Below are 17194 nucleotides of genomic sequence, written 5' to 3'. Positions count from 1 at the left end.
GAACCTCTGGCGTGCCCATAAGAGTGCCTTGACTGCCTTTTTGGTGAGGATTTGGGATAGCTGACCTTTAACTGCTAGGAGTTTGGAATACGTTTTCTTTCTGGGGCGGCGCTGATGCAGAAGGGTCAAGGCGGCAAGTTCTGTTTCTAAAACTCGGATCCGTTGGGCTTCAGTTTTCTTCTGGGCAGCTGAAAGGCTTATAAGGTAGCCTCGGATGGTGGCCTTATGTGCTTCCCATATTAGGGAGGGAGAGACGTCAGGAGTCGCATTTTCCGCATAATAGTTAGCAAAGGCGGTGGCAATATCAGCTACGGTGCATTTTTTAAGCAGAAGAGATTCGTTTAGCCGCCAGAATCTGGTGGGGAGGGGTGAAGAGGATGAGATCTCGAGCAAAACAGCGGAGTGGTCCGACCAGGAGATAGGGAGCGTCTGGGCACTGAGGAGTTTACGAGTAGTGTCCCGGTCGACGAACATATAGTCTATGCGGGTATAGAGGTCGTGGGGCGGGGAGTAGTGAGTGAAACCCTTCGCTGAGGGGTACAAGGTCCTCCAACTGTCATACAGGTTATATAGTGTTAAATGTGTCTGCAGGCGCTTGGCCAGTTTGGCGAGAGTAGAGGTAGTAGGGGCGGGGCGAGATCTGTCATGGAGTGGGTCCAGCGTGACATTGCAGTCTCCACCAATAATAGTCGTGCCCGTAGGAAGGCGGGATAGGCTGTCAAAAAAGGCTGTAAATAGAGAACCCTGCTGCGCATTAGGGGCATATATGGAGGCCAAGATCAGGGGAGCTTGGTTATAGGAACATGAAAGGATAACGTAACGGCCCTGGGGGTCCGAGATAGTATCATGAACAGTTATAGGGAGGCCTCAACGTATCATAATAGCGGTTCCCCTTCGTTTGGTAGGCATGCTTGAATAATAGACATGTGGAAATTGTTTGCAGGACATAGAGGGGTGTGGGGGTTTAAAATGGGTCTCCTGAATTAGTACCACATCAGACTTTTGTCTGTTAAAGAATTGGATGGCCATGGCTCGTTTGGTGGGAGAGTTAAGGCCATTAGCATTAACCGATATAATTTTCAGGGTCATGGTGGGAAGAACTGTGGGTGACGCAAATAGAGGGGCGGGATGGGAGCGGTCCGACCATGGGGATGGAGAGGGGGAAAGGAGAAATAGAGGCAGAGAGAAAAGGGGAAAGGGACTGTATGAGAATACAGAGGGGGAGAACCTTTTCCTGTAGAAGGGCCAGGTTTAACACTAAAAGGAAAAACGCCATCCTGGCGTATCCTTCGGGGGGGGGACGTGGCATTGTGACAGAACGATAAGTAGGGTAAGGAGGAGCATAGGGGAGGGAGAGGTTGTAATAGGAACGACCAAGTGACAGGGGGGAATAAAGGGAGCGAGGAGGATCGCATTATTGAGATAAATAGGAATAGTGTGAGCGGTATAGACATGATGAGGGAGAAGGATAAAGCATGCAGTGGTGTCGGATACTAAACCAACATCAGTCTTACCAGGAGACTATGAACAGTAACAAATGAGCGCCACGCTAATCATGGGCCAACATGAACAAACATGAAAACAGACTATAGAAATAATTAAAAAAAATAAAAAAAAAATTAAAAAAAAAATTTTTAAAAAGAAAACAGCTTGGCGCTCACGTGTAGCCAAGTGGACCGCGCCGTCCAAGGCGTCGCAGCCAGTCGGCCACGCAGAGGGCCTGAGTAAACACATGTGGTTACGTAGCACGTCAAGGCAGTAAAGTATGCAGATTAGAGCATTTAGCAACTATACATATCACATTTAACAAGGGTTGTATCATGGGGTGCCTGCGAGCAGTCAAGTAGAAGACTACTCCGGGGCCGGGGCCCTTGGGCTTGAGATTAAGGGTGACATCTGGTCTTGGGTCAAAATCGACATCAGTCTAACCAGGAGATTATGAATAATAACAATAACAAATGTGCACCATGTTAATCATAAACCAACATGAACAGACATGAAAACATACTATAAAAGTAAAAATAAATAAATAAAATAAAAATGAAGAACTATTTGACTCTCACGCGTAATCAAATGGACAGCACCGCCCATGGCGTCGCAGCCAGTCGGCCACGCGGAGAGCCTGAAAAACATATATGAAAACATGGCAAACCGAGGTATGAAGGCCTTCATACTATAGAAATAAAAAATAAAAATAAATAAATAAGACAAAAATATAAATGGAGAACTATTTGACTCTCACGTGTAACCAAGTGGAGAGCACCGCCCATGGCGCCGCAGCCAGCAGGTCACGCGGAGAGCCTGAAAAACATATATGAATACGTGGCGAACCGAGGTATGTAAGCTTTCAGTAATTATTGAGTGTACATTTAACAAGGGTAGTAACTTGGAGTATCTGAAATCTTTCAAGTAGAAGACCATTCCGGGGCTGGGGCCCGTGGGCTTGAGATTGAGGGTGACATCTGGTCTTGGGTTGATTCAGGGAGATCTTCAAAAATGCCGAAAGTTTTAAGTAGATCAGCCCCTTGCGTTGGTGTCTTGACTGTGAAAGTCTTCCCATTCTGCATTACCTGCAGTGAGAAGGGGAAGCCCCACTTATATTTTATGGAATGGGCTCGGAGAACCTTGGTAATATGTGCTAGGTCTCTGCGCTTTTTGAGGGTAGAGGGGGCAAGGTCCTGGAACAGCTGTAACTGGGAGCCCGCACAAGACACCGTCGGTAGACCTCTAGCCGCCAGCATGACTCGCTCTTTGGTGGCGTAGTAATGAAAACGTATAATGACGTCTCGTGGCGGTTGTGTCGGAGGCGGTCTAGGGCGGAGGGCCCTGTGGGCTCGGTCTAGCTGGAGAAGGGCCTCGGGGACATCCGGCGTCAGTTGTAAAAAAAGGCTCTCCAGATACTCAGGGAGAGAGCTAGGGGACACATTTTCAGGGATGTTGCGGACTCGGATGTTATTCCGACGATTGCGGTTGTCCATATCCTCTAGTTGTTCTTTGTACGCTTCCATATCTGCCCGAATATCCAAAAGTTCCTGCTCCACCACCGTTTGAAATTGGCAGACGTCGTCCACTTTGCGCTCCAGTGTATCTGTGCGGGAGCCCAAGTCGGCTATTTCGGATCTGAAGTCAGTTAATACCGACCTCATTTCTGACTGGATCGTTTTTGTAACGATAGCCACCACATCCTGAGTGGTCAGTGGGCTGCTGGAGGTGGCGATGTCAGCAGGATCAAAGGATTGGTCAGTTGATGGGGAGCTCCGGGTGGAGGAGCCGGACTTCTACCAAGCACGCAGGATACTAGCTTTAGGTATCTGAGAGTTCTTGCGGTTTTTTTGCAACATTGTAAATAAGGCGCTTTGTATCAATGTAATAGAATAATGCAATATGTATGGCAGAGCCCCCTGTCACTTCGTGGTCGTTATGCTTAAGGAGCCATGAGCTCTATGAGGCTCAGCGAGCGGGGAGAGAAACTTGGTTTGGTAATGGAGTGTAGGTCACACTTGCAGGTCGCTCTTGCGGTGGGTAGGTGGGGTGAGGGCTATCCACGCACCCGCACTGTGGGACCGCAGCTTTCCTCGTAATTAGCGAGGGGAGGGTGGAGGGTCGGCGAGTCCGTGCCTCCAGAGCGCGGGTACTCCCCAGGGATCCAGGTTAGGATGCCGTGTCGTAGGAGGTCCAGGGGTCCTGTGTCGTTGGCTTCAGACAGGCTATTGCTCGTGGGGGTGAAATAGAGGAGTCGCGGGTCCCGCAATAGGCAGCGGGCCGCGTGAGGGCTCACCCGTCGGGTCCGATGACGTCTAGGAGCCGCTTTGTCTGTCAGCAGGCAGTGATGGTGGCCGGTGACCTCAGCGGGGTTCGGCAAGATGGTCGCCGCGTGTCTCCCCTATCTGTCACAGTCGGGTCACCGCTCCGCGCAGCCGGTGTGAGCTCTGCGGCTCATGTGACTAACTAGCTCCAAGGCCTGTGGCCTCTTATATTCCCTGGCAGTGTGGGCCGCAATGGTGTAGCCACCCTGGGAGCTCTCGTGAGCACTGCAGGGCGGGAGGCGGATAGCGGCTGGCGGGAGGTGCGGTGGCTGGAGCTCAGAGAGATTGAGCCCAGCGGTAGTGGGAGCCGGCCGTCTCAACGGCAAGGGGACTAGCGGTCGAGGGGAGGGGTGCAGCAGCTCACCCGGCCGGAGTCCCGTCTTCTCACGAGGTCCACAGCCAGAGGCAAGATGGCCGCCGCTCCGTCCCCGTCCTGAAGGGCCGCGTCTTTCGCTCCGTGTCCCGTGCTCCGAGGCTGTAGTGCGGTAGGCGGGGGTCCGTAGGCGCTATCAGACTGGCCGCCAGGTACCCCCCAGGGATCCAAAGAAGCTCCACGAAGTAGCAGCACGGCTCCGGATGCCTCGCCCGGCCACAGTCCAAACTCCAGGTCCCGGCTCCACGCTGAGGGGAAGGCCGCAATCCGCAGGAGGGCTGAGAAGCGCTCCCCGACTCCGCGGGATCCCCCCAGCAGGTGTAGCAGGGTAAGAGAGGCTGCCTGGGACACATCCAGGTACCCAGGGAGGGAGTCAGTTTATTGTAGGAAGGGTTTGGTGAAGTGCTCTCAGAAGCAGGTGAAAAGCACGTCTTCTCAGTGTGAAAGCTAGGCCACGCCCCCCACGTTCTCCTTTTTTAACCTTTTACTGTTTATGTATTTATAAATCTTATTGGGATTGGCTTTACTCTCTACAGCGATTGGTTTTTCATTTACAATTTTAACTGCTCTTATTACTTTTTTGCATTTTTTATTGCATTCCTTGTAATGCTGGAATACCTCCTCCCCTCCATTAGTTTTAAATGCTTTAAAAGCACGCCTCTTTTTAGCCATTGCATTGTTGACATCCTTATTAAGCCACATTGGTTTGAGTTTAGTACTACTGCGTTTACTACCCAAGGGTATGATTTTGAAAATATTGCTATCAAGCAACCCTTTTAAAGCATCCCACATTTCCAATGTGTCTTTACCAAGAAACAAAACTTCCCAGTCAATGTCGTTTAGTGCCTGTCTCAGCATATTGAAGTTGGCTTTTCTAAAGTTTAATGTTTTGGTTGATCCCTTATAGCTGAGGGGGTAATTCCAAGTTGATCGCAGCAGGAAATTTTTTAGGAGTTGAGCAAAACCATGTGCACTGCAGGTGTGGCAGATATAACATTTGCAGAGAGAGTTAGATTTGGGTGGGTTATTTTGTTTCTGTGCAGGGTAAATACTTGCTGCTTTATTTTTACACTGCAAATTAGATTGCAGATTGAACACACCACACCCAAATCTAACTCTCTCTGCACATGTTATATCTGCCTCCCCTGCAGTGCACATGGTTTTGCCCAATTGCTAACAGAATTCCTGCTGCGATCAACTTGGAATTACCCCCTATGTTTCTTGAAACTGATGCTGAATATGATTATAAAGTGATCACTGTTTCCCAAGGTCTCCCCAACTGTAATGTTTGATATAAAATCCACATTATTGGTAATAACTAGGTCCAGAATATTACTACCTCTGGTTGGGTCCTCGAATAATTGACACAAGTATTGATCCTTTAATGTGTTTAGAAACCTGCAGCTCCTAATTTTTACACATGAATCGATACTCCAATTTATATCCGGATAGTTAGAATCCCCTAACAGTAGGATGTCCCCCATTCCCGCAACTTTTTCAATTTGCTGTAAGAGTAGTTCCTCGTCATGTATGCTAATATCTGGTTGCTTGTAGCACGTGCCAATGACTAGTTTCTTTATTTCAGTGCCCCCATTAGTGATCTCAACCCATAGTGATTCCACATCGTAAATAACATCTATTAAGTTTGGTTTTAGAGATGGTTTTACATAGAGACATACCCCTCCTCCCCTTTTGGTAGCCCTGTCCCTCCAGAAAAGTGAATACCCCTCCAAATTAGTAACCCAGTCATAAGATTTGTCCCACCATGTTTCCGTAATACCTATAATATCATACTGATTTTTTGATACGAGCCATTCCAATTCTCCCATTTTACCTGATAGGCTTACAGCGTTCGCAAGCATACATTTTATGTTAATATTACCCTTCCCCTTTTGCTTTAATGGTAACTTACCATTATTTACAAGAGACTTTCTAGAATTACTGTCACCGACTGTTATTCTATTCTCTCTCATACCCCCACGCCCCCCCCCCCCCATCATACATAATACAGCCTTTCTTACTACTATCCCTAATTGTCCTATTAGGTCTTTCTAACCCCCCCCCCCCCCCCTTATGCTATGGACGTTATTTTCTATATACCGTACTGTTGAACCATAATCGTCATAAGTTAATAATTTGGGAATTCCATGGGCAATACCTATGTCAGTAATTCCTGTGTCAATGCCCCTGCAAATACTCTTGCTGGCTGAACTTTCCCTCCTCCCTTCACCACCCTCATTTTGTTCACTACCCCCATCCTTACTGTACTCACTGTTTGACCCATAACTTCTAGCTAAACCCTCCCCCCAGGCTCCTAGTTTAGAAGCTCCTCCAACCTTCTAAACATCCTGCCCCCCAGCACCGCAGCCCCCTCCTCATTCAGGTGCAATCCTGAACAAATGCTTTTACATTTACCTTTTTTACATATCAGCAATGCATGAATTAACCAGAATTCAGATCTTGTACCATGTTTTCCATGGAATAATAAATACTGGTAAGACAGTCATGGTCATGGATCCCCCCTATGCCGCCGCAACGCCCCTTAAAAGCTGTGTCGACGTCCCCTCTCATCCCGCGAACGCCTCTGCCTGTCACTCAGGTAGAGGTGTTTGCATCTCAGTGTGCACACGCGCAATGCGGCTTCTGTGCGTGCGCATACTACAAAAGGCCCCAGATGCAAACGCAATCATACCTACGTTCCATGCTGAATCGGGCCCTATATTCGGTATAACTCCAACTGAATTAAGATTTAGTAAAGGAGGCAGATGTTTGTTACTAGCGATTAGTGCTGCTGCCCAGAAAAAAATTCTTCATGGTTGGATGTCCTCATCATCTCCGTCATTGTCACTATTCAAATCTAAACTTTTTCATCTGTTCCTTATGGACTGGACTGAAGTTATTTTAGACAGGGAATTCAAAGTGGAATTTTTTTTTAGCATTTGGGAACACAATACTGACTCATTACAGTATGCCACGGAATGGCCACGGCCCCAAAGAAGAAGGAGGAGACGGTCCAGTTGGAGAAGAGCAGATGGGGCACCGACCACTTCACTTCCCTCCTCTCCTCTCTCAACTCCCCCTGTCTACGCTGGATCTGTCCCTGACCCCCAGCGTGAAAATAGAAAGCAACACAGAAGTCCGGCAACATGGGGACCCCTTTTTTTTTCTCCCCCTTTCTTCTACTGGCCAGGTGCCACACTGCTCCTGGCTCTGCCGCTGCATGATCCGTCCTGCACTCTCCCCGCAGGCGATTCCCTAGTCCCCCCTCTCTCTTCTGCTTTGCACAGCAGATTGAAATACCCCCTCTCTCTCTCCTGCACATAGCCTTACCCCATGTCGCCCTCCCCCCGCTCTGCACAGAAAGTTCCCCTTCCCTCTTTCCATGCTCTGCACACAGTCTGACCCAAGGCACCCCACCTCCTCTCCTGCTCAGTGCTCTGCACAGCAAGTCCACCTTCGTTCCCTCTCACACAGCCTTACCTGAGCCAGCCCTCCCCTCCCCCCACCTCACCTCTGCTCTCCTCCCCTGCACAGCAAGTCCCCCCTCCCTTTATCCTGCTTCTGCACACAGCTTTACACCATGTGTCCCTCCTCCTCTCCCACTCTGCACAGCAAGTCCCCCTTCCCTCTTTCCATGCTCTGCACACAGTCTGACTCAAGCCGCCCTCTCCTGCTCAGTGCTCTGCACAGCAAGTCCCCCTTGGTTCCCTCTCTCCTGCTTCTGCACACAGCCTGACCCGAACCAGCCCCCCCACACACCTCTCCTCTCATGCACAGCAAGTTCTCCTCCCTCTCTTCTGCTCTACCTGGCCAGTACTGACTCTTCCCAGGTCCTGGTCTGGATGCTGCTGCAGCTCATGTATGAGGAAACACAGAGCCTCCTGCAATGCTGCAAACAGAGGTAAGTACCTGAGGAGGCTGTGTACTTATTTAAGTTATGTAGGATATCTGGTCACCTTACCGCCGGGATCTCAACCACTGGGATCTCATACTGATCCTCTATCTCAGGGGTGGCCAACCAGTCAGGCAAAGAACTACAAAAGATCTGTAGTCAAGGGAAAGAGGCACTATCATGCGCGCGCCAAGGGCACGCACGCAAAAATGGGGGGGGGGCCTAGTTGTCACAAAGCCACACCCCATTTTTGTGCGCACACCTTTCGGTATGACGTTTGTAGGAGTATGACCTTGTCTCATAACTCCCGTTTTTAGTCATGTTGTACAGTGCCACATACATATAATGCCCCAGTACAGTGCCACATACATATAAAAACACCAAAAAGGAGATTTATGGTAGACTTACCATTGTTAAATCTCTTTCTGCGAAGTACATTGGATTCCACAGGGAAACATCGGGTGTAAAGTGGATATTGATCCAGAGAGGCACCAACAGGCTAAAGCTTTAGACTGCCCCAGGATGCATTGTGGGGCCTCCCCTATAACGCCGCCTCCAGGCACTGTGAGCTCAGTTTTGAGTTGGTGCCTGTAGAAGCAGTCACTAACAGGAGCGCTGCATTGGGCAGCCCTGAAAAAGCTTTTTCTGACAGAAAATTTCTTTAAAACTGGGCTGTCAGCGCTGTATGTTATGGTGATACTTCAGCGCTGCAGCTCCATCACCTACCAAGCGGCGTCGCATACTCCCGCGGCCTGTTCCCAGGTACTTGCGGGAGAGACGCTCCGGCTCTAGGCACACGGTCGCAGACGCTCTCCTGGTTCGCGTGGCTGCTACGGGGAAGAGGTAAGTGGGTCCCTCAGGCGGGACCCGCCACTAAATCGTGTTCCTGTCGCAGTCTAGGGAGATGGACTGCGACGCTGGCGTGGACACTGTAACCGAGCAGGGACCCCACTATATCCACCAGGGAATAGGAGTACAGGTCGGATATACTAATATCCATTTTAATAAGACTCCATAGTACCTGGTGGTGAAGTTCAGCATAGGGCGTTTGACCTGTAGCCTCTCCCCCGGCTCATGGCGCCATCTCCTGCTGGTGTTCCCGCCCTGGAGCTGCCTCACACTCTGCCTCACTCCCTGACTGAGACACTGGGCGCCATTTACTAAAATAGATACAACTGGTCTCCGGGACTGCAGGGCAGGGTCTCCTTTGTAAACCTGCCTGTACATCAGCGCTGTGGTTTTACAAGCACTTTAATATTCTACATGTCGATATTAAAACAGCGTTAGTTAAGAACAAGTGTACCTGAGCCAGAATATATTGTACGAGTATTCTAATATATACATCCGGTCTCAGACCGTGCATTGTTATATATAATATACATAATACTAGTCCAGTGCAGTTTTATTGTATTACTAAAATAATTATCTGCATTGTCACTATGACTGTGTGTGCCTGTATCTGCTGTGTGGATTTCACTTTCAGTGTATCACAGCTATATCTATCACTGTATTCTGTACCCTAAGGGACGAGGTGCGTCAGGGTGCATATATAGTGCTTCACAGTATTTACCGATTAAAGTATACTCTACTGTGTACTCAGTCACCTAATGCCGGATTTATTCGCTGGTGTTGTGTACTGCAGGCTCAGTTGCATAATACCGGACTTATTCACTGGTGTTTGTGTACTGTGTACACAGTCACATACTATGGAATTTATTTGCAGGTATTGTACTCTGTCTGGTTGTATCGTACTAATACGCTCTGCGGATGCATTAACTAATAATGTACCCTACTGCAGAAAAATGGGTGCCTCCACAGTGCCAGATACATATATGCCCCCACAGTGCCATATAAATATATGCCCCAGAGCCAGATACACATGCCCCCACATTACCAGATACACATGCCCCCACAGTACCAGATACACATGTCCCCACAGTGCCAGATATACATATGCCCCACAGTACCAGATACATATATGCCCCCAGTGCCAGATACACATGTCCCCACAGTACCAGATACATATATGCCCCACAGTACCAGGTAAATATATGCCCCACAGTGCCAAATACATATATGCCCCTAGTGCCAGATACACATATGTCCCACAGTGCCTGGTACACATGCCCCCACAGTGCCAGATATGCCCCCAGTGCCAGATACATATGTACCCACAGTGCCAGATATGCCCCCAGTGCGGATACACATGATATGCCCACAGTGCCAGATATGCCCCCAGTGTCAGATACATGTCCCCACAGTTCACCCCCCCCCCCCCCAGTGCTGCTCACTGGTCTGCTGCTGCTGTGAGGGCCCCTCAGTCTCCGGCGGCGGTGACTATCTGCCTTAGTTGAAATGGCCTTTATCATTGATTTACAATATGTGTCATAAAATGGGTCATGGTGTATTTTTAGTCTGCGTATTTCATTATTTTTTATCACACTAATTTCACCTATATTTCACTAAATCACACTACACTCCACACAAGAGTGTTGTTCACCTTTTCCCCTCTCCCTCGTCTTTTAACCGACTCTCATTTTTTCTCAATGGGGGTTAATTCGGGTTGTTTCGCTAATCCTGTGTGTGTGCTAGCAGCCAATGCGATCTGATCGCATTGGCTGCGAACGTCTCTGCCTGACTGACAGGCAGAGGCGTTCGCGGGGTGGGGGTGGAAGCGACGGAGAACTGAAGGTTAGGTGCGAGAAAAATGCAGACATGCGTTTTTCAGGAATTTTTGCCCAAAAACAGACTTGTTCATACTTTATCATCCCAGTGGACCTGGAGAGGGAATATTATAGTGTGCCGAGCGCATCGAGGCACCGCACCCCAAGTGCTCGTCATGCAAGGGGACGCGGTACACATAGACCATGTTGACCTATGTTGACATTGACACCAAAAAACACAAAAGAAACATGTTGGTATTTTGACATGTCGGTATTCTATTTCGCCATTTTGAACATGTCAGCATAATAAATGTCGTATTTTGATTGTGTTGGTATTTTCATTGTAGGTCAATGGCTGCCGGGATTATGACCGTCGTCAGAGGCGTATCTGTGGGAGGCAATGGAGTCGGCTGCCGCCGGGCCCCTGCTATGAAGGGGGGAACTCTCCTCCCATTCACAGCGAAACCATTTGACAGCCACCGCTATCTCTTCCGTGGCCAACAGAACAGATAGCGGTGCCTGCAATTTACAAGTCACACCCTCTGTATTATAAATACACATTTTACAAGTGTCATACCCAGGTTTAGAACCCACGAGCTATTACACTGGAAGCAGACACCTTACTGATGGAGCAATTTGTTCCTGTATTAGAAGCATGAGAATTCTAACTCTATGAAGAAACTTCTCTGACAATTACGAGTAACTTCATATACAGTAGTTAGAATATTCATGCTTCCTATACAGGAGCAAATTGCTCCATCAGTAAGGGGTCTGCTTCCAGTGTAATAGGACGTGGGTTCTAATCCTGGGTATGACACTTGCAAAAGAATTATCAGAGAAATAATCAGCATTGTGAGTGATTGAGAAGATCTATGTAGTGTGTGGCTGCACACTACATAGATATGCCTAGTTACAATGGTTTTGAACTGATAATTCTAGCTAGTAGCTTCATATAGTTAGAAGAACATGCAGGAGCAAATAGTTCTGTCAGTAAAGTGACTGCCTTCAGTGTAACAGGTCACGGGTTCTAATCCTGGGTATGACTGCTAAGAAATGTGTGACTTAAAATAAATGACAATGAAATCTGTATAGATAGATAAATAGATATAGATACATACATATACAGTACATATGTTTATCTATATATGAGGGGGCACAAAAAATGTATCTTGCCTCCGGGCAACAGGGCTGAACTTACGCCACTAACCGTCGGTATTGTGTCTGTCAGTAAATGATACTGAACCCGGCACTACGCCACAAAGTACATAAATGGAAACATTAACAAAACAAGTCAAAAGAAGGGATGATGGTATAAAAGTGAGGGAAGGAAAGGCACATGATTGAAGAGGGACTTGTTCGTGAGAGTCTAAAGGAGAGTGGGAGACAGACGGGTGAAACATTTAATCTGTATTTGAATGTACTGTAGTTTGACTTTGAATATCATCCTAAGAACAGTTGCGGCATCAAGAGAATTAGGTTTCACAGGCAAGAAAGTTTATTGAGAAGATAGATCCAAGTAGTTTGAGGACAGAAGGAGAACAAAATGACAGATAGGAGTGGAGTGGGTTAAACCTTGTAGGTTAGAGAGGTGGGCTTGTGAGGACATAAGGTGTTGGGTTTGTCCTATAGGGGTAGAGAGTGGAGGTTTAGTGGTATTTTGTGTCTTGTGAGGGGGCTGGATCAGCCTCTTTTGTTTTAGTTTTCCCACCTTCCTCCCTGTTTGACGTATGCAGATGTGGGTAGTTTTTCGTTGGCTATTTTGGGGCGGGAAAGAATGGAAAGTTACCAGTTTTTTATTTGGAAATTGGTTGGTGTTCATTTTGTGGTTGGTTTTAGGTGCGCTCACCTTCGTTGACTGTTATACATCTGCTGGACCACCTTACCGGGGGCAGCCTCATCAGCCGTAGGTGCGTAGTCAAGGTAGAAGGTTGAGTGAATACCTTTTGCGTTCTTAGGCGGTTTGTTTCAGGATTTTATAGAGTGGGTTGTGTACTTTGGGTTTGCGCTGTTATAGACGTTCTTTCGTTACCACCATACTTTTGAGTATTAATTACGGTCATTAAATAAGATATAACATGTACAGGGAGAGTTAGATTTGGTTGGGGAATGTTAAAACGGAAATCTAAATGGCAACGTAAAATAAAGCAGCCAGTATTTACCCTGCACAGAAACAAAATAACCTACCCAAATCTAACTCTCTTTGCATGTTAGATTTGCCCCCCCTGCAGTGCACATGGTTTTGCACATTAGAGAAAGATTTTGCTTTTGCGAACCATGCTGAATCAGGAACATTGTCACTTAAATAAATAGCTGACATTTTTCTGTCAAATCCATGTCTCCGTGTCTTCATTTTAGTTATTAAGTACAATATTATGTTTGGTTATATGTTGATCAGGGGCGTTTTAAGAGAGGAGAAGGCCCGTGTTCAGCCTCCTCCGTTCGGGCCCCCTCCTCTCTGCCCGGAGCGCTGTAGAGTCTGAGCACTAGAGGGTACATACTCTACTGCGCGTGAAAATCGGCGCTGAGCCATTTTCACAGTGTTTTGACAAGCGCTGTGGATGCCGGCGCTGGACTCCGGAGGGGTGAGTATTTTAAAAATGGGTGCGGTGGGGGTCCCCTCTGGACTCAGGGTCCCGTGTGCACCGCACACACTGCACACATTATAGAAACGCAAATGATGTTGATGCACGCACAGGGCAATCCTCAGCCGCTAGGAGATTTACCAGTACAAGTCGTATGTCTGCATGTAATGTAATGTCCTCATTAATGACAGTTGCTAACAGCAAGAAGCTAAACTTATGCGTGCACCGAAGCCGACATGGGGGTGCCGCTCTGTTACTTCCCTCCTCTGCCACATTATGGTCTACTCCCCCCATCTATGTCCCACAGCAAGCGGTGGAGGAGGTAGTCCGTTAGCCGATGGAGGGGGAATCCTAGAGCGGCAACCCCGTGTCGGCTTCTGCGCACGCCTATGACTGGAGAGTCATAACCCTTTTAGTGAGTGATAAAGGGGTTTTGACTTGTTCTTAAATGTAGATCTTAACCTCTTTGTATGATCACTTTGTGGACAGTACAACACTAGGGTACTGTATAATGGGTCACACCTACAGTACTTATTGCTCTGATTAGATTTGTATCAGGTCACATTTCAGTAGGACTGGACACCTGTTTTGGGGCACACACAATTAAATATCTAAAGTAACATATTAGCATGAAAACAGTGAAAACTACTAAAATAAATAAATAAAGTAGATTTAACACACAAATTAGTAATCGACAAGCAGATACTAGGCCCACTTGGCTGCTTAGTATTAAAATGCTGTAGTGTAATAACAAAACATTCTTACCTTCAGATAGTTTTCCATATGAAATTCCTTGTGGATGAATGGTAAGAGGTTTGGCAGCCATATTCTTAAAATTAACTTTTAAAGTGTCTCCAACTTCTGCACGTAGCGTTGGTCCCAGAATACCTTAAAAACCAAACACAATTTTTATATTGTAAAGACTTTCACCTATGCAGTATTTAGAAAGAAGTGTTTAAAAACGGAGACAATAAGAATTTACTTACCGATAATTCTATTTCTCGTAGTCCGTAGTGGATGCTGGGGACTCCGTAAGGACCATGGGGAATAGCGGCTCCGCAGGAGACTGGGCACAAAAGTAAAGCTTTAGAACTACCTGGTGTGCACTGGCTCCTCCCCCTATGACCCTCCTCCAAGCCTCAGTTAGGATACTGTGCCCGGACGAGCGTACACAATAAGGAAGGATTTTAAACCCAGTTAACAGCATGATAACAGAGGAGCCTCTAGAAAAGATGGCTCACTACAGCAATAACCCGATTTTTTTTTTTTTTTTTGGGTAACAATAACTATGTACCAGTATTGCAGACAATCCGCACTTGGGATGGGCGCCCAGCATCCACTACGGACTACGAGAAATAGAATTATCGGTAAGTAAATTCTTATTTTCTCTGACGTCCTAGTGGATGCTGGGGACTCCGTAAGGACCATGGGGATTATACCAAAGCTCCCAAACGGGCGGGAGAGTGCGGATGACTCTGCAGCACCAAATGAGAGAACTCCAGGTCCTCCTCAGCCAGGGTATCAAATTTGTAGAATTTTACAAACGTATTTGCTCCTGACCAAGTAGCTGCTCGGCAAAGTTGTAAAGCCGAGACCCCTCGGGCAGCCGCCCAAGATGAGCCCACCTTCCTTGTGGAATGGGCTTTTACAGATTTTGTCTGTGGCAGGCCTGCCACAGAATGTGCAAGCTGAATTGTACTACAAATCCAACGAGCAATAGTCTGCTTAGAAGCAGGAGCACCCAGCTTGTTGGGTGCATACAGAATAAACAACGAGTCAGATTTTCTGACTCCAGCCGTCCTGGAAACCTATATTTCCAGGGCCCTGACAACGTCTAGCAACTTGGAGTCCTCCAAGTCCCTAGTAGCCGCAGGCACCACAATAGGTTGATTCAGGTGAAACGCTGAAAACCACCTTAGGGATAAACTGAGGACAAGTCCTCAATTCCGCCCTGTCCGAATGGAAAATCAGATGAGGGCTTTTCCAGGATAAAGCCGCCAATTCTGACATGCACCTGGCCCAGGCCAGGGCCAACAGCATGACCACTTTCCATGTGAGATATTTTAACTCCACATATTTAAGTGGTTCAAACCAATGTGACTTTTGGAACCCAAAAACTACATTTAGATCCCAAGGTGCCACTGGAGGCACAAAAGGAGGCTGTATATACAGTACCCCTTTCACAAACGTCTGAACTTCAGGGACTGAAGCTAGTTCTTTTTAGAAGAAAATTGACAGGGCCGAAATTTGAACCTTAATGGACCCCCATTTCAGGCCCATAGACACTCCTGTTTGCAGGAAATGTAGGAATCGACCTAGTTGAAAATTCCTCCGACGGGGCCTTACTGGCCTCGCACCACGCAACATATTTTCGCCAAATGCGGTGATAATGTTTTGCGGTTATATCTTTCCTGGCTTTGATCAGGATAGGAATGACTTCATCCGGAATGCCTTTCTCCTTCAGGATCCGGCGTTCAACCGCCATGCCGTCAAACGCAGTCGCGGTAAGTCTTGGAACAGACAGGGTCCTTGCTGGAGCAGGTCCCTTCTTAGAGGTAGAGGCCACGGATCCTCCGTGAGCATCTCTTGAAGTTCCGGTTACCAAGTCCTTCTTGGCCAATCCGGAGCCCGAATATAGTGCTTACTCCTCTCCATCTTATAATTCTCAGTACCTTGGGTATGAGAGGCAGAGGAGGGAACACATACACTGACTGGTACACCCACTGTGTTACCAGAGCGTCTACAGCTATTGCCGGAGGGTCCCTTGACCCGGCGCAATACTTGTCGAGTTTTATAAACATGTGGAAGACTTCTGGGTGAAGTCCCCACTTGCTGACAGTGCTATTACATGATTTTCCGCCCAGCGAAGAATCCTTGCAGCTTCTGCCATTGCCCTCCTGCTTCTTGTGTCACCCTGTCTGTTTACGTGGGTGACTGCCGTGATGTTGTCCGAATGGATCAACTCCGGGTGACCTTGAAGCAGAGGTCTTGCTGAGCTTAGAGCATTGTAAATGGCCCTTAGCTTCAGGGTATTTATGTGAAGTGATGTCTCCAGGCTTGACCATAAGCTCTGGAAATTCCTTCCCTGTGTGACTGCTCCCCAGCCTCGCAGGCTGGCATCCGTGGTCACCAGGACCCAGTCCTGAATGTCGAATCTGCGGCCCTCTAGAAGATGAGCACTCTGCAACCACCACAGGAGAGACACCCTTGTGCTTGGTGACAGGGTTATCCGCTGATGCATCTGAAGATGCGACCCGGACCATTTGTCCAGCAGGTCCCACTGGAAAGTTCTTGCGTGGAATCTGCCGAATGGGATTGCTTCGTAGGAAGCCACCATTTTTCCCAGAACCCTTTCATTGATGTACTGAGACTTGGCTCGGTTATAGGAGGTTCCCGACTAGCTCGGATAACTCCCTGACTTTCTCCTCCGGGAGAAACACCTTTTTCTGGACTGTGTCCAGGATCATCCCTAGGAACAGACGACGAGTCGTCGGAATCAGCTGCGATTTTGGAATATTGAGAATCCAATCGTGCTGCCGCAACACTACCTGAGATAGTGCTACACCGACCTCCAACTGTTCCCTGGATCTTACCCTTATCAGGGAATCGTCCAAGTAAGGGATAACTAAAATTCCCTTCCTTCGAAGGAGTATCATCATTTCGGCCATTACCTTGGTAAAGACCCGGGGTGCCGTGGACCATCCATACGGCAGCGTCTGAAACTGATAGTGACAGTTCTGTACCATAAACCTGAGGTACCCTTGGTGAGAAGGGTAAATTGGGACATGAAGGTAAGCATCCTTGATGTCCCGAGACATCATGTAGTCCCCTTCTTCCAGGTTCGCAATCACTGCTCTGAGTGACTCAATCTTGAATTT

The 17194-nt window shown here is 47.8% G+C and overlaps 1 protein-coding gene across 1 annotated transcript in view; it reads right to left on the bottom strand.

The window, feature by feature from the left end:
* The window catches only part of F5 (coagulation factor V), a 303846-nt gene that overhangs the window by 272337 nt on the left and 14315 nt on the right, over positions 1-17194 (bottom strand). The window contains exon 3 of the mRNA XM_063955643.1: positions 14082-14204. Within this exon, the coding sequence (XP_063811713.1) occupies positions 14082-14204 (123 nt within the window). The remainder of the gene's footprint in view (positions 1-14081; positions 14205-17194) is intronic.

The sequence above is a fragment of the Pseudophryne corroboree genome, chromosome 2, assembly GCF_028390025.1.
Source record: "Pseudophryne corroboree isolate aPseCor3 chromosome 2, aPseCor3.hap2, whole genome shotgun sequence".
Lineage (NCBI taxonomy): Eukaryota > Metazoa > Chordata > Amphibia > Anura > Myobatrachidae > Pseudophryne > Pseudophryne corroboree.
This window is presented reverse-complemented; position numbering and strand designations above follow the sequence as displayed.